This window comes from Equus quagga, chromosome 3, assembly GCF_021613505.1.
Source record: "Equus quagga isolate Etosha38 chromosome 3, UCLA_HA_Equagga_1.0, whole genome shotgun sequence".
Classification (NCBI taxonomy): domain Eukaryota; kingdom Metazoa; phylum Chordata; class Mammalia; order Perissodactyla; family Equidae; genus Equus; species Equus quagga.
Genome location: NC_060269.1, coordinates 125,584,424 through 125,608,468, shown reverse-complemented (window position 1 = coordinate 125,608,468; position 24,045 = coordinate 125,584,424). Strand labels below are relative to the sequence as shown.

Sequence of the window (24,045 nt, the reverse complement as noted above, 5' to 3'; positions counted from 1 at the left end):
GCTGCCTCATCCATTGGTTCGCAGGTCATAGATCTGTACTGGGGAGTTGACGAAGATGAATGGGACAGCCCAGAGCTCCAGAAGACCCGCATGAAGCTGCTGGAGGATTGTTTGAAAACTTCTGCAGGTCCATGTTTTGTTGTGGGTATAAAAAAACTAATGCTTTATATTCAATTGTAGATGAATGTGAGAATTCTTGCTGATTTGTTATTCTTGAGGGGCTTTTAAAATGGAAGAAAAAATACTTGCTTTTCTGTATTTAAAAATTTTGAAATGTCTCCTTGCCTTCAGTGTGTGAGAACAAAACCCTCAGCCTTCCATAAGCATCACTGCAAATTAACGGTGAATAATTTGAAATGGTAATCGAAGAGCTGGCTTGGGTTTGACAGCTATTTCCACAACACCTTGTGATCAACGATAAGGATTTCTGTGTCGGTGCTCAATAATTATTACCTAATATTTTTAATATTGTATAATGTATTCCATCATAGTGTCTCTATTTCTTGACATTAGAATTTCTGGCATTTTTTTTAAACATAGTGGCTGAAACATTGTTAAAGTAAACCAAATATACTATGTCAAATCTGCCAATAGAAAATGATGCCCTGTGAAAAAATTTGTTTTTGCAGTGATTTTCAGCTAGATGCTCATTATAAGCTACAAATTAAGAGATTTTTCAAGTGGACCATTCTTATTGGTTCGTCGTCATTTTCTGAAGGATACCCACTCCTCTGTGTAAACACAGTGGTAATAAGTGGGTCACACTAGGGCAGGTGATTGTGCAAAATCACGCCTTAACTTAGCATAAGAAAGAAGCTTATCTTGAATCCAAACAGATTCTACCAATTGATAAGAAAGTTTCCCCTTTCAACACAGGATATTCTGTGGCTGACAATCAGTGTTAAAATTACTAGTAAGTGCTATGAAGAAAATATACAATCAAAAGCTAGGTTCAGTATATCAACAAAAGAGTTTTTAATGTTTATTCGCATATCCATCTATATTCAGCTACACATGCTATTAGGAAGACAGAGATGATATCAGAAATCTGACCAGTTGATAGTAAAGTTCTTTCCAAGGATAATAAGGTGCGTTAAAGCTCTATAATATTTTTAGTATCAGTATATGGATAACTATTTATTTATTCACCAACTACTTACTGAATGCTGCTCTGTGCCAGGGGCTGCTCTTAGTGCCGGGGGTGGTGTGGTAGGTTGACCCACATGAAATGGTCATGTCATGGGCCAGTTTCTTATGATTTGACCTTAGAATTGAACTTTCTGTCCTCATGGAGCTTGCATTCTCCTGTGGGGGTAAACAGAGAGGGCAAGCAAAAAACAAAGAAATAAGTAAAATAAACAAGTCAGATGGCCATAAGTGCTATGGAGAAAAATACAGAAAGGAAGGAAGAGAGAGAGCACCAGTGAGGGGAGAGATTTGTTATTTTCAGTAGAGTAGTTGGAGAAGGCCTCACTTGTCAATAAGGTGATTTTGGAGGGCAGACAGGAAGTGGGGCAGGAAAGAACCAAGTGGAAATTGTAGGGGGGCAGAATCTGCTACCCCAAAATGTGTCTCTTTGGTTTGATTATTTTTAAGAACAAAAGACTCAGGAAGAAACTTTGGCCTTCCCCTCAATTGCCTAAAAGGATTTAAGATAGCTCTTTCCTGGAACAGGAACCTAGCTAGGCCCATTTGATCCAAGTCCTCTCCAGTTATCATTGTCTTTGCAAGGCATTGCAAACTTTTGTTTACTAAACATTTGCTTTCCCATCTCCATGTGACTTGCCTTTCTCCCCTTTGAAGTCCCAAACCACTACCCCCAATATCCTCCCTTGTCTTTAGCTGAAGATGGTGTTTAAGGTGGTGGCTTTGGCCATTTTGGTGAGTTACTCAGTTTTCCTGGGTTTCTCCCATGTATACACATGATTAAACCTCGTTGATTTTCTCCTGTTATTCTGATTCATGTCAATTCAATTCTTAGACCAGCCAGAAGGACCTAGAGGAGTGAAGAAAATTTCTTACTCCCCTACAATATTCCAGATCAGGGTATTCCAGGGAATGGAGCTGGGAACATAGTAGGCATGTTCAAGGAACAGGAAGCAGGCCAGTGTGCCTGGAGCAGTATGAGCAAGAGGGGAGAGAATGGGAGTAGAAGCCATATCATGGGGCTTTATCATCTTGAAGTTGGTTATAACAATTTTACTCTTACTTTGAATGATATGAGAAGCCACAGGGTGTTTTGAGAGGACTGAAGCGATCTGACTATTTTAAGGCCTGCCATGGCTGCTGGGTGTAGGACAGATAGCAGAGTAGGAGAAACCATTAGAAAGCTAATGCAATAAGCCAAAAGAGAAAAATACATAGTTTAGAGGGGTTGAAGAGTAGACATCTAAAAACAGCATCCTGTGGTCAGAACAGAATATAAAAAGTCCTGAAAGTCATGTTAGATTTCTGAAGAACTAGTAGTCAAAGAGGATTTAAGGCTATTTCCATGGGTCTTCAGAGGATAGAACTAGGACCAGTGGATGGAAATCACAAGGAGACGGATTCCAGCTCCAGGTGAAGAAGTTGGAGGATAGAACTTTCTTTCAGGTTTGGGGGTCACGGATCCCTGGGTTCTGACATCTCATAGCTCTGTGACCTTGGAGGAGTTTCTGTACTATTCTAAGCCTTAGTTTCCTCATCTGTAAAATGGAGATGATGATAATAGTTATCTACCTCCTGGGGTCATTCTGAGGATGAAATGAAATTAGAGGGCACTTTAATAGTGTCTCACATACAGTGACCCACAATACGTGTTAGTTGTTATTTGTTGTTGAAATCATTATTATCTCTCAGGGCTGTCTAAAGATGAAATCTGGCTGAAATTATAATGAGTGCACCACCAACAAAGTTGTCATCGAAGTAGAAAATACAAGCCACTGTGGCAGGGGTGCTGTAAAAGAGACTCAAACATTGGAAGACAAGTTAGACCTGATTCCGTCATGCTGAGAAAGCCACATTTGGGAGGCAGAAAGTGCTATGGGGGTGCCCTGGGGAATCTCCGTTGCTGTGATCTCCATAGCTCTATCCTGATCCAGCCTCAGAAATTCAGGAATTAGAGAGACATTCTTCCCCTTTTATCACCCTGTTGAGTATCATATCCAAACTAACTAAAATTGGTCATGGCCATTAATTCCAACAATTTGCTAGTAAGGGAATGAATAATTTAAAGACTTTGCAAGTTTGTGCAGGTTCTGAGAGTAAAGGTTAACTGGTAGAACAACAGTAACAATTTTACTGATTGGTAAACAAATCCTTTATCCCTCCTTTTGCTTCCTGTTACATATTATAACTCAGGGCAACCAGGATGAAACCCTGTGGGTAGAGTAGGATTATTCACCCCAGTGATCCTGAATCACACAAGGCTTATCTCACTGCTTATAGGAAAAAGTACGTCTCTCGTGGCCTTTCCTCTTGTAACTATGGTAACAGTTGGCGTCTGTGTGTCACTTTTGAGCTCCAATTTCCTTGCCCAGTGCTCCCTTGTGATATTTCTAGAAGTTGGAATGATCCCTGTGGTCTGCAAGGCATGGCATATTACTTCCCCTAATACTAAAGTCTTTGGCAATAAAATTTGCCATTGCTGAATGAAAAAATGTTTTTATATCTTCACACACTTCACAGATATTAGCCCTTATGTTAGATACAAATAAATTCAGGAACAAACAAAGATTTCATGTTAAGTACCCAGGTAATTGAGGCCCAAAGGGAACTTGGACTCAAATGTCATAACTGCTTGGCTCTTCTTTACTTCCTTTCCTAACACTTGTCCTTTGGGATGTGGCCTGAGGTCCTAGAGACATGCAGACTGTGCCTGCTAATCCTAGACAGCTGTTTGTGCACATGCTTTTGGCCACAAGGAGAATAGGGCAATAGAGAAAGGTGCCTGGACATGTGTCCAATTCTACTCTCAGAGGATTAACTTGAGAGACAAGTCATCCTGAGAATACGTCATCTCTACTGAGGAAGAACAGCATTTGTAGACGTCTTGAAGGAAGGCACAGACAGTGGGGATAACCCGGAATTTTTATTTTACAACCTGAGTTAGAGCCCTGGTTGTGACAGATCAGGTCACTAACCTTGCCATGCTTTAGTTATCACAGCCATAAAATGGGGAAGTAATCGCAGTAAGCTAAATGTTGAATAAATATCAAAGGTTTGTTGTGGGAACCAAATGTGATGATGTAGGTGAGAGTTCCTGGTAAACTATAAAGGACTATACAACCATTATTAGTTCTTATTGAATTGTGATGTTGGTTATTTTCAAATGAAAATAAAATGTTCTTATTCATCCTGGACATTTATGTGGTATTGGAAAATTTTCCCTTTGAAAATGTTGATAGTCCAAATGTAGAAAGTATTAAAACTTGATTCAGACAGTCAAATATTGAAGTCAAATATTAAAGAGTTTTTGAGCTCATTCTTAACAAACATCATAAAATGTAGAGAGTTTATATTAATTTGCTAGATATGAATTTACTGGAATTTACTTAATTAGACCTTGCATGGGCTTCCAAGGAAGGATTTTGATCAGGACAGCAGCTAACAGGGAGACAGCTCACAGCTGAGTCCAAAGTTACTGTCTGCTTCTCCTTTTAAGTGCAGAGAATTGCCTCAGCCCTCACAAAGTGTGGAAATTTCCTCACCAACTTAGTCCATAAAAAATCCTTTTGAAGGTTGCCTTTTGGAGAGAGCAAAGTCCATGTAAATGCTAATTATCTCATCCCCATCCCTCTTCATGATATATGTTTTTGGAGAGAGTGGGTTTTCTTCTTGTCATCCCTCCACACTTGGAGTACCCCAAAAGAATTGCTTGTGGAGTTTGAGCACTGACCCTGGACCTTGAGTGAAGTCCTGCCTCTTGTCAGAAGTTGATAAAAGGGAGTGCTCTGCTGGCTTGAAGAACTGGGGTTTGAAAAACTTAGTTATAGCATTGGAGGAGCTGCCCCCAGTGTGTGGGACTCTGGGGGATGCAGATAGTATCTCACTATGTTCCCCCAATCCACAGTGTGGATGATATGGAGATTCACTGAGGGAGAGGCATTGGCAGGCTACCCTAGGAGAGCCAAGCCACACACCCAATAAGGGGAGTGCCAGTTACCACTGATGGAGATAAGTAAGAGGAGATTCCATGACTTCACATTCAGAGGGGTGTTCCCCATTTCTTAGAGTCAGGACAAAGAGAATGCTACCTGCAGTATGCTTTATCAGTTCCCAGAAGTCTCAGGAAGCCAAACCCCATATAGCATCTCATTGGGGCTACCAGATTGCACAGACGTGACCAGGCATAATTTGTCAGTATTGGATAGAGAAGCAGCCGAGACCAAAAGAGTGGGACTACTGCCATCATTCTTATCTAAGTGTAAGCAGATGCGTAAGCACATTCCCCACCACCCCAACATACATGCTCACTGCCATCAGTGACACCAATAGTGTGGGACAGAGAACAGAGCTGTCCATGAGTTTGCCTACCACAGGTAGTTCTTGGCAGCTGCACTAAAACCAGTATGCACAAAATGGGAAGAAGGAAGCTCAGAGATACACATTTTGGACTGGGCTAGATTTTAATCCAGAAATATGAAAACTTAAGGGACTGGCCTGAGAAATCTATCATTATTCAGCAAGTTTCAAGTTTTTCCACTAGGTAGAAGAGTAAAGACAAGATAAAGTTCATAGCTTTTACCGGTAAAAACTAAACCTTTCCATATTTGTACATCACTGAGTGACACTACTGAATCAGCATATAGATCCCCTGTCTGTATCACCTCTGTCACCACTCTCCTTCAGAGTTAAATCATGCCTACTTGACAGTTCAGGCTCAGTGTCTTTAAATAATTTTCAGTTAAAGAAAACCATACAGTGAGAGTGCTTAAATCACTGAATTTGAAGAACTAGGTGTTTTTATAACAGTTTAGCTTTGGAAAATATTTCATTTTATCCACATTCCAATATGTGATTATTTACACTTTTTAGGTACACTAAATAAAATACACACGTGAAAAACAAATGCTTAATTTTGCTTTGTACTTTAATGAAATGTACAGGCTTTTGTACGATTTAATAAGTACAGGTTTACTAATCAAAATGTACTAAAATGGGAAAATAGTTATTGATTTGAATTAGAAAATCATCTGAATTTAACAATCTAGATTTTTAAAAAATTTATAACTAATCTAAAATCTCAGATTTTCCAGATATATTTTGCTTGTGTAATCAAGAAAAACAGACTTCTTTACATATAAAGTTAAGCTTGTCCAGTTGAAATCAACTACTCATCATAGTTCTAAAATAGCTTCCAGTTAGGTTGCCATAATAAATTACTTGATTATCACCAAAGGAATGTTAGAATGGGCAAACGTTGAAAAATATTATTGAGAAGAAAGCTAGTTATCTTACTGGTAGAAGCCAAGAGAGAGCCATTTAGTTAACTGTTGTTAGTATAGAAAGTGTTTCCACAATAAATTTTTGTTAACACATAAGCTATTTCCATAGTTTAAGCCACCACTTCACAGTTCATGTAACACAGCATATTTTTGTGTGGTAAAAAGAATTATGGAGAAAATAAAGTGAACTGGAGAGCAATCAACCTCTTTATAACTTCATTGGTAAGAAAAATGTTCACCTTAAAACAATAGCAGAATGACTTCTGCTTCTGAGTAGAATTGCAATAACTTAAATTATAAATGTCTTTTTTGGGTTTTTTATGATGAGGAAGATTTGCCTTGAGCTAACATCCATTGCCAATCTTCCTCTCTTTTGCTTGAGGAAGATTAACCTTGAGCTAACATTTGTGCCAGTCTTTCTCTATTTTGTATGTGGGATGCCTCCACAGCATGGCTGGTGAGTAGATCTAGGTCCATGCCCAGGATCTGAACTCACAAACCCAGGCCACTGAAGTGGAGCATGTGGAACTTTAACCACTTGGCCATGAGGCTGGCCCCTAAACATCTTATTTTTAAACAGATAGTAGAGCTGTGGAGACAAACATCATTAGACAAACTTGATTTCCAGAGAGGAGAGTCCTTTCTTGGTGAACTGGCTTTACAGATAGAGGATCCCCAAGAACATCAGCAGTTTTCTCCACGAGACATTTGCTGAGCATCAGGCAATGTGGGATAATAGAAAGCTGGGATGGAAAAGCAACGTAAAGACTCCCACAATCTCTTGGTGTTTACAAGACAAATTCCACTAGAACCTAATATGAATATTCAGCAAATCTTGCCATTGAAACATTGTAATTCAAAATAAACTGAATCCAACTAAAACTACAATCTAATTGCACCCATTTCAAATATTGAAGGGATTGACATGATTAGCTTCTTAACCTATCACTTTAATGTAGGAAAAGGAGCCCCTAAATAAGAGCTCTTTTAAATTAAATGCCCAAAATACAATGAAAATTACAAGACATGCAAAGAATCAAGAAAATATGATTAATAAGAGAAAAAGTAGACAATAGAAATCAACCTCCCAGATGACTGAGATAATACACTTGGCTGTCAAAAACTGTTAAATAACTATTATAAATATGTTAATGAAAACAGAGGGAAGCAGAGGTGAAAGGAATGAGAAGTTGGATAATTTCAACACAGAAATGGAATCTATAAAAAAATATAAAAATCAAATGGATATTTTAGAACTAAAAGATACAGTATCTAAAATTAAAAACTCATTGGATGGGCTTAAGAGTAGACTGAACACACTATAAGACTAGATTAGTAAACTCAGAGAAATCAATAGAAAATATCTAAATTGAAGTACAGATTTAAAGAAAATAGGAAAAACAATAAAAAGAGACATGTGAGGCACAAACAGCCTCACATAAGTGTAACTGAAGACCCAGAAAAAGAGAGAAAGAGGATGGGAAAGAAGTAACAAGTGAGAATTTTCCAACACTGTTTAAATACATAAACTCACACAAATTCAAGCAGCTCAGTAAACTCCAAGCCAGAAAATTGCACCTGAGCACATTACAGTAAACTGCTGAAAACCAAAAATGAAAAGGAAAAAACTTAAAAATCCATCAGAGGGAAAAAGAAAATCATTACCTTCAGAAAAACAACAAAGAGAGACTATCAGTTGACTTTTTGTTTTTTCTGGGAAAGATTCGCCCTGAGCTAACATCAGTTGCCAATCTTCCTCTTTTTTTTCCCCCTCCCCAAGGCCCCCCAGTATGTAGTTGTATATTCTCATTTTAAGTCCTTCTAGTTCTTCTGTGTGAGCCACTGCCACAGAATGGTCACTGACAGACAAGTGGTGTGGTTCCACAACCAGGAACCAAACCTGGGGCACTGAACTCCAACCACTAGTCCATCAGGGCTGGCTTTCAATTGAGTGGTTTTTTTTTTTTCTTTGAGGAAGAGTAGCCCTGAGCTAACATGTGCTGCCAATCCTCCTCTTTTTTCTGAGGAAGACTGGCCCTGAGCTAACATTCACGCCCATCTTCCTCTACTTTATATGTGGGTTGCCTACCACAGCATGACTTGCCAAGCGGTGCCATGTCAACACCCAGGATCTGACCCAGTGAACCCTGGGCCGCCGAAGCAGAACATGCAAACTTAACTGCTGTGCCACCAGGCTGGCCCCTCAATGACTTTTTAATAGAGAAGTTCTGAAAGTCAAAAGACAATGGAATGACATCTTTAAAAAGCTAAAAGAAAAAAATGGCCAAGCTAGATTGCTATACCTAGTGAAAGTATCCTGTAAAAGTGAAGATGAAATAAGGATGTTTTCAGACAAAAACAGAAAGAGCTTGTCATCAGCTAACCCACATTTAAAGAAAAACTAAAAGATGTTTTTCCACCGTAGGAAAAATGACCACTGATAGAAGCTATGATAAGAAGGAATTAAAAGCACTGGAAAGGGTAATATGAAAGAATATTAACTGTGTTAAGCAACAGTAATATTACTTTGTAGTGATTATAACATAAAGGAAGTAAGATATAAGATCAAAATAGCTCAAAGAGTAAAGGGGACAAATATAGTTAACCTCTTTTAAAGGTAGTCTTGCATTATTTGAGAAGTGATAAAAGTACAAATTTAAGCTAAATTGTAATGTCAGGATGAATATTATAATATCTCTCTATATAGGAAAACCACTAAAGAGGAATTCAAAAGGTTGTAAATAAAAATCTCATGGAAGAGATAGAATAATAAAAATAATGCCTCTAAAAGAAGACTGTAAAAGAAGAATAAAGAATGGATGGAACAAATAGATGATAGCCTTAAACCCAACTATTTTGTTAAATGTAAATAGACTAAACACTTCAATTAAAATACAGATTCAACTATATACTGTACACTAACCAAAAGAAACATATCAATATCATGCAGTAGGCTTTAAGTTAAGAAGATAAGGGGACATTTCATAATGATAAGTTCAATTCAGTGGAAGGATGTAATACTCCTACATTTATAAACACCTAATAACATGGCTTCAAAATACATAAAGCAGAACTTAACTAAAAGAGAAATAGACAAACCCATAATAATAGTTGAGATGTTTTACAAACTTCTTTCAGTATCTGAGTGAATAAGCAGAAATAAAAAATCAGTAAGTATGTAGAAGATTGAATAACATGATTTATTGATGATGACCTGACATTTATAGAATGCTAAAACCAATAACTACAGAATAAACCTTTTTACCGTTAGACAGTAGGACATTTGCTAAAGTATTATCCATCAGTATGATGGGTAATAACTCAAGTCTCAGCAAATTTCAAAGGACTGAAATCATACTAAGTTTGTGCTCTGACCTCAGTGGAATTAAAAACTAAAAAACAACTGAAAGGTAGCTATAGAATCTCCAAATATGTGGAAGTTAAGCAACATAGTTCTAAATAAACTATGGGTCAAAGAAGAAATATCACAAGGGAAATTTAAAAATACTGTGAACTGAACTAAAATGAAAATACAATGAGTGTATCAACATATGTGGGATTCAGCTAGAGCAGTGCTTAGAGAAAAACAGTAGGAAATGCATAGTTTGAAACATGTATTAGAAGAGAATTTGGAAATTAATGATTTAGTTGTCCATCTCAAGAGGCTGGAAAAAGAAAATTGAATTTAGAGAGATTAGAGGAAAAAGGCACATTCATTAGAATGCAGTAGCTTTTAAAACACGTTCAAAGATTTTTAGTATTATTTGTACCTTTAAAGATAAAAGGATGATAGGACTTTAGAACTGGAAAGAACCTTGAGATCATTAAGTAACTAAGTAGCTTAAAATCCTACATTTTACACAGGTAAAAATTGAAACCTAAAGACATGAAGGTATCCAGTATTTCCTGACTCCTAAAATTTGCCAAGTGCTGTGCTGAGTACTTTCCACAGTTTCTTTCTTATACCAACTCATTGAGGTCATTATTTTTCCAACTCTATCACTGAGGATGCTGAGACTTCAGTAGTTTCTGTAATTTGCCTGAAGTCTTACAACTAGTAAGAGATGGAGTCAAATTCCAACCTAGATCTCTTTAGTTCCAAAGCCCATACTCTTCCTACAACAGGACCCTAAAAGGTTTAATTAGAGGCCATAGTGAGGTCTCGAACCCAAGTCCCTTTTGTCCAGTCTGTTTCTTCCACTAGAGAAGTACAGGAATTGTATCATAATGCTCTCTTTCAGTTTTGTGGAATTCTTCCACATACAGTTGAATGAGTCAGATAAAATAATCACTGGTCTAGTGTGCAATGTACTTTTCTCCAGTGGGGAATGAAGCTGTGTTGCCCAAGGCTTTATTAAGACTGCTTAAGCCAACCATTAAATTCTACAAAAAAACTTCGACTTTTTAATCTAATTTCCCTGGACAGAGAAACTTGAAGCTGCCAAAATCTATGCATGAAAATGCCATATATGCAAATCGTGAAAACAACACAGATTTCTATTTTTTTTTCCCCTCACACTTACACAGTATCTACTACAGTATAGAGTCCAAATCTGCTATACCACACCAACCTAAAGTGTCCGTGTGGTTCTGGAAATGCATATTTCACAGTCTTCAGTAAAACAACCAGCAAATCTATGTAGTACCTATCATGTTTAAGACTCTGTGCTAAGTTCTCTGAACAATACCTGAGTACTCTGTGCTCAGAAGTACAAAAGTAAGTAATATACCATCTCTGTCCTCCACCTAAACAGAGAGAGAGAGAGAGAGAGAGAGAGAGAGAGATGTATGCAGTTAAATATGATACAGTTTGAGGAATGGCATAATATGCTGTTAGACAAGTGCCATGGGAGCCAGATGGAGAAAGTGAGTTGTTCCAACTCTGGGTCGGAAAAGACCTCGAGAGGAAGTGATTTTTGCACTGAAGTTAGAAGGACTAAGACCTTTCCATCTTTAGATCTAGAGCAGAGGATGTGAGGGTGCTTTGATTGTCCAGAGCCCAGCAGTTCCTGAGTGTAGTTAGGATATAGGCTTAGTGACAGGGCACTGGGGAACATGAGGCAAGAAGTGTAGTCTGAGGCAGACCTTACAAGTAATTTTCAGTTTACACTTGTTAGCAGTGAGGAAGACATTCTGTCCAGATTTGTGAGTCTGGAGGTAGTGTTGTGAAGAGGCTGGAGGTGAGACACCTAACACAGAGCACAGTCAATGTCATGATGCAGGTTAATGATAATTTGGTGTGGTAAGAGGTGAAATAGAGAGGTGGGCATAGATTAGAGACATTTAAAAAATAGAATTGATATTGACTATTTAAATGCAGGGGTTGAAGGAGAAGGATGAGTCACAAGTGATTATGCTAATACACCCAGGATATTAGCTCTTCCATCCATCCCACCATCATAGATGTGTAAGTATGCACACAAAAACATATTGTAGAGTAACCTACAAGCCAAATTTACAAAAGGTAAGCATTTGCTGAAAATAAAATCTATACTAACCAGCAAGAATATATAATATTCTTCATTACTCACACTGTGTGTTTTCTTGCTGATTCTTTTCTGTCATGGGCAGTATGGGAGGAGAGTGAAACTAGTAACCAAGAGTGAATACGGAGCAAGATGAATCACAAAATCGGTGTGGACCATCAAAATTCTGTGAACCGTTCTCATATTGGTTTTTACTTTTCTTCTTTAAAGTATGAGGGATGAGCAGTTTTGTAAATGTCTAATCATGGGTCAAATACAATGAAAATTTTGGGGGTGGAGATCAAAGCAGATGTTCTCCTAACTTGTAAATATGCACAGATAGGGGCCAGCCTTGTGGGACTTCTCTGTTTTATGCCCCCTTCTGTATTCAGCTGTCCCCAGCAGCCCCCAAAGTACCAGGAGGTCCTTCTCTTCTTTCTGTTCTTTCTGTTCTTTCTCTTCCTTCCCCAGATCCGAGATGCTGGAGCTTGTGCAGATTTAATTGTGGAATGATTACTGCTCCTCACCCCTTTTCTGCTTTGATATGATAATATTTCCAGCCATTCTGCAGATCTCAACTGAATGGTTTGAGGCAATTTAAATATTTCAGCATTTTTATTTATTTACACGTGATAGTTCTGATTGTGGAAGAGCTAATAGTTTTACCTATTTAATTCTAACTTGGAGAAAGGGAATCTCTACGTATTTTTACTTAGTTCAGCACTTATACTTTGTCTACTATACAAAAACATGTATTGTTATTAATGAATGCTCCAAGTTCTCCAAACCTATCATTCAGATTTCTGGACTAGAATCAAATTCTCATATACCAACAGAAATATTATACATAATACATTAATAATAATAATAATAATAATACATGATAAATATTATGCATAAAATCTCTCTTCATGCAAATGAATTGACCATGGTGCTTTCCCTTAACTATAAAATTATTTTCTTGTCCAAACCTGGGAGCAGGCTTGTGGGTTTTTACCCAGCCTTGTGAGAGGCAGCTGAGTAAGCATTTGGAAGAGGCTTTGAATTGGGTCCTTGTGAAAATGGGGATTAATTGGTCTTCAGCTTGAATCAGTCTTAAATATAGAGGTGACCCTGATTAACCAAGAACAGGGAGGCAATTCTATCTTAATTGGCTATAGCAGTCTCAGTCAAGTACTGGACTCAACTTTTTCCAAAATGTAGCAGATGAATTAAGCATAAAATGAACCTAGATTAGTCATTATATCCATCTCTATACCTCATTTCTTCAAGACAGGAAGATTAATGAGGCTAAAACTTGATTATACAATGTTCAGCCCAGCCATAGTTTTTACTAGTTTTGCCAGCGTGTTATCTGCCATGAACAAACCTAAGATTATGCTTCTGAGTCTACCTGTGGGACCCCCACATGGACCACCACTCTTGCCTTTACTTTCTTATTAATCATAATCCCTATGTTTTCTAATTTCCTCTTAATAGATGGCCAAAATAGACTATTAAACAATTTCTTTAATAAAGTTCAGCATGGAAAGCTGTTCCTGTTAATTTTTATCAATGATGCGATAATGATTTCTGCTTTTATTCTAGTTAAATCCGTTGACGTTTCTTAGGAAATTGAGGCAAGAGGCTTCCCTTTTTCTCACTTTATCATGTGTAATCAATAATTATGGTTAACATGAACTGGCTCATGTTTACTTGAGGGTACCAGGTGTCTCACTCAGTTCTCTTTTTTGACATTACAAACCAGTCAACTGAATTTATGTTTAGCCTTTTTGTTCCTCTGGAGAAAATGTTAATGTAGGTACTTGTAGTCTATCTAATTTTGCCCTGTAGTGCAGAATAATTTTTCCATTCTTAGAAGTTTTTCTAATGCAAATAAATGGATTCTTACAATGACAAACTTCTGCATTTTAACAGTGTCCTTCTAGAATGAAGCAGAATTGTATTCATAATAATAACATTCATAAAGTTTGAGAAAAGAATGCCATATATTTTAGGGGATAAAAATGTCATTTGTTTTTTGAAATGTCGTGCATTTAATAAGGCAATTAGTAGTGTCATACTCATATATAGTATATTGAACATATGCTGCTGTGGAATCCTTCCAAATAATTGTTGGGTGAAATTAAAATAAGTTTTATCTGAATAATAATTGTACCTTTAAATAGCTAAATTGTATCTCATTTTACCTACTACTTCTATTATCTCTAACTCAACACTATTGTTAAAACTAAACATTTCTTTGACTCATATTCTTCATTCAAAAAAAAGTCCAGCTTCTTATATTTGGAGATTTAAGGATCTATGTAAATATGTGAAACATTAGTGGGACATTTATACAGGCTGTATTGTGAGAACTTTATGTGAATTCATTAATTCACTCTTCCCAATAATGTATGGGGAATTTACTGTTGTTCTAACCATTGTACAGATGAGGTAACTGAGGGGAAATAAAGGATTCCTGACTCTTGCCAGGACACACTGCTCGTAAGGAAAAATGCAGGGTAGGACCGAGGTGGTCTGGTGCCAGGGTCTATACATTAACCACTCCACAGTGTTGCTTCTCAAGTTGTCTTTGCCCAGCTTTTGTTTCCTCTAAATTAAGATGTGCTCATTTCAAACCACAAGGTCCTCTTCATCACTGGGTCTTAAATTCCCTTGGAGCATGGGCATCTACCAGTAATTTACCTTTTTGGTATGTTTTCATCTCAGATAATATCAAGATCAGAGGGTAGAATTCCTGACTTCCACTATCCTTCCAGTTCCAATGCATATTTTTCATTCTCTGTTAAGGACACTCACCTGCCAGTGTGCTGTGCAGCACTGAAATCTCTGTTCATTTCTAGGCATGATTAGGTTATGTTTCCTTGTCTCCCATAGAATCCATCACCGACCCCCATCTTTGGGGAGAAAGGGAATGAAAGAATACAGACTTGTATTATAAATACCCTCTGACTCTCCCAGCTTTACATTGAACTGTGAAGATACAAGGCAAAGATAAAAATTTTACAGTACTAAAAAGCAAGATCAAATCAGGAAGAAATTCAACTACTTATAAGACATGTAGAACTAAATTAAGATTCACAAACTGTGGGCATAAATACTGTTAATTGGAAACATTTCCTTGACATTCTTTATGTGCCAGGCACTGTTCTGCATTGTATATATAGTAATTTGTGTAACCTCACGACAGTAAGAATGAAGTATAAGTACTGCTGTCATCCCCAATTTACAGATAAGGAAACAGGCACACGAGTTGGGATTTGAAGCCAGGCAGACTAATTATGAGGTTCATGACCTGAACTACTCTAAACACTTCTCCTGCCACTGGATATGAGGTGCTTCATTCTGACTTCACTACCTACTCTTTGCCTCAAAATCCAGATCAGTTGCACAGAGTTCACTGGGCAGTCATCCATGGCTCTGCATATACAGCTTTCCAAAAGGGTTGTCAAAATTCAATCAGTAAAAATTCAGGGGCTACAAATCCCTATAAACAAGGAACATGATAGAGGTTTGGTAGCTTATTGCAATTTGGCATGGATATTCTTAATCAACCAGTTGCTGGTTAGAAATACCTTAATACCACTCCATTCTGAGAATTCTAAATATTCGTATACCCCATCACTGAAGACACTTAGAGAATTAGCAACAGTGGTGGATAGAAGACCCAGCTCAAGCTACTAAATGCCTATTAGACACTGATTTCTGGATTAGGAAAAAGGATATCAATCTGTTCTCCAGCCACAGATGGAGGAGGAGAGTTGACTAACACCCAAGTGGACAGAGATCAGGACAAAAGAGCAAGACAGACATCCTGTATATTCACCAACATCGTTTGGGGAAAAAGCTTTTGAAAAACATTATACAGATTAAGAAAAATGGTCTAAGAAGAAGGTAATATATCTGAAAATTATTTGCTACAGAAACAAAGGACTAGAAAACATGTTGGCATCTTAGTAGCATGCAGAAGACTCTTCTGAGACTGAAAATCCTATGATGAGAACAGACTAATGTGAAAAAACAGCTAAATGGGAGGAATGGAGCGAGTTGCAAGGAAAGCAAAGAGTAAAATTAACATAGTAAAAATCAAGTCAGTGATCAGAGAATAAACATGATATGGTTTCTTGGTATTTAGAAGAAAAAGAGAGAGAGAGGGCAGAGGATGGACTCCAACCCCACAACTGCAGATATTTCCAGGAAAGAAAACACTAGGGTCAGAAACATAATTGGAGGAAAAAAATCTGAACAAATGATTTTTATTAATAGCAATAAGAATATGGATCTTGGATGAATGTAACAACATAGAGAAAATACATAGAAGTGAAATTAGGAGTAAAAATGGTGATTTAGCCACAGATATAAAAATAATAACCAGCAGCAACACTAATACATAGCACTGACTAGGTGCCATGAGTCTAAGAGTTACATATTCAGGATTGAAACATTTATATCACAAGAAAACTTTTAAAAAGAAAATACTATGTAAAAATTATTGCTGAGAAAGTTTCAAAGCTGACTGAGATGAATGCTTCTTTGAGAAGTGTTAATTGCCATAATAGATTCAAAATGATTTGGATCAACTGGTAGTTGTAAAAGAAATTAAAAGTTCATCAAAGCGCAACTTCCAAAAATAAGCTTCCTTTTGCTTCCAAAAAGTGAAAAAAAAATTGATTTTACCTGTGTATTCTTCTAAGCTTTTGAGGAGTATATTCCCATGCTAAATAAATTGTTCCATTGTGGAGATAAAGGTGTAAAAGACCGTCCTGTTCGCTTTTTAAGCAAGCATAATCCTGACCCCAAACCTGACAGCACAAAAATTAATGCTCCTTACCAATTTTAATAGAGATTCAAAAATTCTTTATAAAATCATTACTAAACTAAATTCAAAAGTATGTTTAAAAACACACCCACTATACTTAGGGTTTATCCCAGAAATATAACAAAGATTTATTATTAGGAAGTCCATTAATAAGTAATCAATGTTAATCTCAGTTGATGCCAGAAAAGGCATTTAATAAAATTCAAGACCTTTTTCTATCCAGTGATGAATTCTGTAAATCTACCAACAGAAGGATTCTTCCTTTATATTTTAAGAATATCTGCCATGTTAATAACCAACTTCATGATTTCTTATAGGCTTGCCTATTATAAAATCAATGCTTCTTGACAGGAGTTTGCAGATGATTATAAAGAAAATATAAAAATCACCCTAATCTCACCATCCAGAGATACTCATTTAACTAATGATCATTAGTTAAATATTTTAATATTTTAAATATGTGCCAGGCCCAGTTCTACATACTTATCTGCATATTTTTATTTAGCTTTGTTAAGAATTTTCTGCCATAGGTATTACTGTTGTGATCCCCATTTTCTTGATGAAGCGACCGACTTGTAGAAAGGTTACATAGCTTGCCCAAGGTTGCTGAGCAGGCAGTTATAGGTGAGGTAGCAATTCAAGCATGTTACTCTAGAATTCACTCCCTAATGCATGTGTTAAACTGTCTCTTTAAAGAGCTTTTCCCAATATTTTATCATAAGCATTTTCCAATGATATATTTTTTAAATTATTATCTTAATAATTGTATAATATTCTGGCATATGAATAAACTATTATGTATTTAAACGTTGCCTATTTTTAAATATGTAGGTCATTTCTGATTGTTTATTATAAATATTAATGCATTTAACATTCTCATATAAATTCAAACTGCCTAGTTTTTTCTTTGAGGATAAACTCCAAGATGCAGAATTACTAGGTCAAAAGTCAGGAATATTTGTGAACCATCCTGATTATCTATTTGGTTTCTGGAAAGATTTTGCAATTTGTGTTTCTATGTAGAGAAGATGAGAATGCTCATTTCATAGCAACCTCGTCAGCTCTGAATAGTACCACTATTTAAAATTTTTGTAAATTTGACAGGTGAAAAAAAGGGTATCTTATTTCCCATTTGGCTACTAGTAATGTTTAAAAACATTTTTATATGTTTATTAGCCATCGGAATATTGTTTTGTGATTTGCCTGTTAATTCCTGCCTCAGAGAAAGCAGCATAGTTACAGGTTAAGAACACAGTCATTTTGTCAAAGCCTCTGGAGCTTTCAACTTCTAAGAAATAGAACATCACTAGACTAGATCCATTGTTCTCACAAGGCTGACACGGAAAGTTGTCCAGTTATTCCTAGAAGTCTAGGTTAATCCTGATCCCAGAAATCTTAATCTCAGTTTCTTCATCTTTAAAGTTAGGATATTGATAATAATACTTCATTGGTTTATTGTCAATATTAAAGAAGATACTCAAAGTGTTTAATGCACAAATAGCAGCCTCCAAATGGTAACAGTTTTTACATATTGCCCCAAGCTTTCATGTCACTTACCTGGAGCTCTATTTAGATTTATGTTAGAGTTTTGTATGTACTTATCAATAGATTGTGAGTTCTCAGGAGGAATTTTTGTCTTTGTCCTGTGTCTCCAGTACTCCAGTACCTGGCACAAAGCCTGATATATATTAGGAATACATACCTACTGTATTGGGCTGAATGTAACATTACTTCCAAAGGATGTTTTGTGATTGGATGTCATAACTCCATCTAGCTAGCCTCTAAAACGTTTTCTCATTTTCCTATTGCAGAATTTTTAAAAATAGAAATTATCAAATTTACATTCTCAGAGGCAGCTTTTAAAGTCTTAACTATTTCCTGACCACTCTCTTCAGGACAGACTCAATTAGGCCAGCACCCTACAGGCCAAACTCAAGGGCAGATGCAGGAGTAGTGGCCACCCAGTGACACTGTGATTTCATGAACAAAGAGATCAACCACAGTGCTGACCTTGGCAAAGGAAAAAGCGCTCACTCATTCTTTCTCTTTCCATTGAAAAATAAACATTTTTCAAAAGTATCTTCCAGTATTTGGGGTAGTAGAACAAAAAAATGAGACTCACTGATAAAGTTTTATAAAGACCTGCAAAAATCACCGTGGTTTTTAAAATGATTTTCACCATCAGACCAAAGTCATTACAGAAGTTCAGAGGTAAAAACATTTTCAGAATAAAATAACTTAAATCATTTTTGGCCACAACATTTTTTTATAATAAAAACATAAATTTGTAACCTGATTTTGGTTATGATGATTAAGAAAATAAATTTTATATGACTCTCTATGCCCTTCATCCACCCCCAACCCACTCTTCCCAATCTGTGAGCCTGTGTTTGCTCCACATCCCTGTTGATAATCATTTCACAAAACACTAACAGTGACGACTCTGGTTTGGGGAACTTTAAATGATCTATTATGATGTTCTATACTGATGTCTGAACTGAAATAAAGGACATATACAACAGACATCTTTATGGATGGGTGTAAGTTCGATTTTATTATCTAAGCTTTCTCAAAGAGAAAAGTGAAGTACAGGCCAAATATTATTAATAATAATGAGGCTCTCGGTTAAGGAAGTGAACAGCATGACAGAGTGTCGCTTAATTCACGTTGGGTGACAGTTCACAATTCAAGGAAGTTAAGAGGGAACTCCATTTTCCCTTGCTGCCGTGGCTTAGGCCAGCCACGTTGTAACCTGGTTTTGCGAGGATCTTAGGACAATTTCTTGGGCTGTCATGCAGTTACCTTTCTGCTGGCTCTGTGTATTGCCTTATTTTTCCTGAATATATTTTGGAGGTTTTTTTGTTTGAGTGACCTTTGAGTCAGAGGGACTTATAATTTGGCAACCATTGTAAAACTGTTTCTTTCAATACACACTGCATGTGTCCTCCCTAAACGTAATTTTATAAATCATTAACCAAAAAATAAATAAATAACTTGCTTTCCCTGTAATGCTGGGCTCAACAATTTGTTTCTTTAAAAATTGAGAAGTTTAAAGAATTGAGCATTTTGCTGAAATTCACAAGGACTTATTTGTTGTTTTAAAGCTGGTGAGGGAACAAATATTTGTTTTTATAGTTTTACAATTAGAAACTATAAAACTAATGGAATAGTTTATTTGTGTTGAGATTTATAAAGCTGGCTACAGTTTCAATTCACATTTTATAACTCAACTTTCAGACTCATTATATAAAGGGAAGCTGAAGCTTAGCACATGCTTGAAAATTCAGACTCCTCTGTGCCTCCCTCCCCCATAAAAACCTCCTTTCCTCTGTTTGTCTGGGTAATTTAGTGGAAAACCACCTGACCGTTCATGGATTTGCCCAATATTTTGTTGTATTTAAAGTTCAGAAACAGGTAGCATCTTCTGGTCTGTTTTGCAGGGTTTTCATAGGAAGAATTGTGATGGGCAGACCTAATGTAGTCCGTCAAACCTAATTATAAATATAGCAAATTGCTTAGAGAACAGTGTTTCCATATTTTCAACCGTTTAGTCGGTCCAAGAGCATGATGAAGGTGCTGTTATCATCTCCTCTTCGCAGAACAAACAAAGGCACAGAGAGGTTGAATGGATTGCCCAGAGTCACACAGTAAGAGAGGGAGCCAGAATTCAAACCCTGACAGTCTAGCTCCAGGGTATGTTCCCTCTTGTGCCATGTATTTGAGTTTCACAAAGCACATTTTATAGTATGTTTTATCACTTAGTCCTCTTAATATCCCCAGGAGATACTGAAGTTTTATTACTCTCTTTGTTCCCTTGAGTAAACTGAGACTTAGAGTCATGAAGCGGAAGTGACCAGGCCATACACTGGTGATGAGGACGTCTCTCTTCCCCAGGCCACCTACTCTGCTCTCACGCCTGTCTCTCAGGGCAGTTTGGTTTTTTGTTTTACCAAAGATCATTTTCATTAAATGAAAACTTGAATTATCTCTTTATCAGACAAAAGAAGGCGGAACTGCCCTGGCTGAGTCAGGGTGGACAGGCACTTGGACTTGTACCCCCACCAGTTTCCATCCTCACCTCCTCCCCAGGACCCTAAAACGTCTCCAGGGAACACAAGTGGGACTCCATTGCTTTATATCCCGTGGTATCTTTCTAAAAGGTAAAGATGGTTTTGTTCTCCTCTGGAAGAACTGAGTGGTATAAGGAGAAATGAGTGCTGGAAAGGCCAGAAACGACTAGAAACGGGAATAGCATAAAGGAAAAAGCAAGCTTTTTTCAGTTGTGTAAATCAGGATCTGAACTTGACGCTTGTGAGCTTCACTCTATTGTTCATCTGTGAAATGGGACTAAAAGCTGATGCCTTTCATCGAGTGCTTCTCATGGGCCAAGTCCTAAACCTTCTTTCATTTAATCCTCACAGCAAACCTAGGAAGTGGAGGTATTATTATTCCCAATTTGCAGATGAAAAATTGAGGCTCAGAGAGATTAGCTAACTTCCCCAGGGTTACTAGGATGGAAAATTGCAGAGTTCCAATTCAAAACCACATCTGTTTGCCTATAAAGTCTGTGCCCTTAACCTACATAGAATTGGAGAATTTATGAAATAGAGCTCCTAATATGTGCCAGGCACACAGTAGGCAACCAATAGATCACAGATGTTACTTTAGGGAGACAGTGTCTTATTTAAGAGTCTAGACTCTGAATTCAGACTGTCGGGGTTCAATATCTTCTCTACTTTTCATATAATGTGCAACCTTGGACAAATCTTTCAATCTTTCTAGACTTCAATGACCTCATTTATAAAATTGAGATAATATTAGCACCTACTACACAATTTTTTTCACAGATGCGATACTACCTCGTTACTTAGCACAGGGCCTCACCCATAGTGTGTGTGAAATAAAATGCTAGCTATGATTATTGTTAGGAACTGTATGCTAAGGGACCAGGGACAGGAGACCAAAGGAAGCAGATTTTCAAAGTAGCCTACGTTATCTCATTTTGTTTTCACCAAAACTTTTATGAAATGGGTGCTACATTTTTCCCATTTTGCAAATGATATTGTGAGAGTTTTAAAATTGTTTTCTCAAATATTCATAGCTGGTGAGTGATGGAGCTGGACCTTGAGCCCAGGCAGGTGGGATTTCAAGCCCTCATCGCCACCCTGCCTTGATTCTCACAAGTTAGTCAAGATGGACTCTGCCCCAGGCTGATGGAGCACACGTGTTAGGGACTTAGCTGATTAGGACAATGCCCTTTTCCCTTCTTGAACTCAGAACCAGCAGAGAGGTAGTTGCAGGAATCAGGTAGATGGAGATTAAAATGTCGCCTTTTTCATGATGAAGCTGTTGAAGGACATGGCTTAGATTTGATGCCAAGTGAAATTATTAAATCATTCTGGGGCAGCATGACTGACCCACTGGCTAGCTAACACCTCCACCCCCACCCCACAAGCCGGCCCTGAGGAGGATTGGAGCTGCGTGAGGACTGCAGGCAGCCAGAGCCCAGAAAGAGAGGGGGCCAACTCATTCCGATTCCACCCTTTATCCCACATGGCCAATCGGATAAGTGACTCCTCCTCTTCTGGGCTGAATGAGGGAAGGTGAGAAAGGCCAGGGTATTACTCTATGGAGCTCCTCCAAGTAGAAACACCCCAAGTAGGGTGTAGGAATCCTGTTTAACATTCCCAGTTTGTCTTCTTTCATCTTCACTGGGTTCAACCTTTAGATTGTGGGTCATCCAGATGTGTGACTACCCCCCTCAGGTGAGGAGATTAACATCTTTCAGGGCAGGACTGTGACCAACTTCATGAAGCCACTCCTCCAGACCAACTACTACTGCTTTGGGTTTCCTCCCTGGACCATAGCTAGATGGCATTTATTGTCCCCAGAAAGCTCCAAAGCAGGTCAGAAATATGCAATTATTAAATTAATACCAAGGCTACTCTGTACCTAAATCAGAAATTCAGTCTATTCTATTTCTCATCCCAAATTACGTGCAGCCACGTTGTCCAACATAGTCCTTCAGAGGTTCTGTAATGACATTCAATGCTAATAATATAAACAGTCCTATATTTGACTATAAATCTCATCCTGTTATTAATTACACAGGAAGAAATTAAAATTAAAAGATTAACATCCCAAAAATTAAAATGCGAAGTAGTTAAGTCAAATTTCAAAATAATTGAAAATTCTCTTGCTTTTTTGGAATAAAATTTTAAAAATTAAAATTTGATCTTCAGTATCTTATTCTGTTCACTCTCATTCACAGACAGTCTTGATGCCTGGGACAAACTTGGGCTGTCCTCCTCTGGATGGGTGTTATTACTTCAGTATCCCAGAAATGAACTATTATTCTGTATTTCCCAAGAGATAATAAAACACCTCAGCCATCATAGTGCTGGCCCCACACCCATGAAATGTAAAAAACAAGCAAATTGCAGGCTTTAAAGAAGTTAGCCCGGGCACCCTTATCTTCCTCAGATCCATACTTCCTGTTGCCAAAAACCATAGCAGAGATTCAGTGGTAGCCAGGGAGAGTCTCAGCAGGGCAGTCCTGGCTTTCACCTTGCCAGGATGCCCGTTGGTCTGTGCGTGCACTCCAGTGACTATGACCTAGATTCATTTGGGAGAAAATTCCCATCAAGAGATTAATTTTGGCACTCTGTTTACCATATTTAGGAGGACATTTCTCCTTACATGTACTGTCATCCCTCACAGGACCTAACACTGAGACATTCCTGCCTTGCAAATTGAGATATTTGGATGGTGGCAACCCCAGGCATCAAGCTTGGAGAGTTGCCTGTCTTTCCCAGAGGAAATAGGAATGGGAAAAATGGTGCTATTCCACGTCTCTCCCTCCCCTTTTCCCCTGTGAGCCCTGTGTTTCTGGTACCTCAGTGCTGCAGTGAGGGTACGGACTAACTACATAACTACAGCCTTCTGTGAAACTCTTGTGACAAATGTTTGTTACTATCTCTTACTATGGCATCACTTAAGTCTGTGAAATGTGGTTCCTAGGGAAGATTTTCACTGAATCCACAAATTTCTTTCAACTGGAATTGTCCTAAGAAGATTCCTGAACTGGAAGTGCTGTTGATGTCTTGGGAGTCTGTTGAGGACCATTTCCTCTGCCATGTTCTCCTTAAAACACTGTCTTCCCTCCATTTTTTGACTGAACCAGAGGAGCATTTCTCAGTAATCTTTCTCTGCAGTAGCATCATCTAGTCTTTTCAGAAAGCTCAGGGAAATTTCTAACCATTTACTCTAATTAACTTGGTCTCTTCCCTTTTCTAACACATGGGACTAGCCCTGTTTACTGAATTTGAAGGCT

At 37.6% G+C, this 24,045-nt stretch overlaps 1 protein-coding gene across 1 annotated transcript in view; it reads left to right on the top strand.

The window, feature by feature from the left end:
- The window catches only part of NWD2 (NACHT and WD repeat domain containing 2), a 159,249-nt gene that overhangs the window by 86,370 nt on the left and 48,834 nt on the right, over positions 1-24,045 (top strand). Inside the window, exon 3 of the mRNA XM_046657326.1 lies at positions 25-141. Within this exon, the coding sequence (XP_046513282.1) occupies positions 25-141 (117 nt within the window). The remainder of the gene's footprint in view (positions 1-24; positions 142-24,045) is intronic.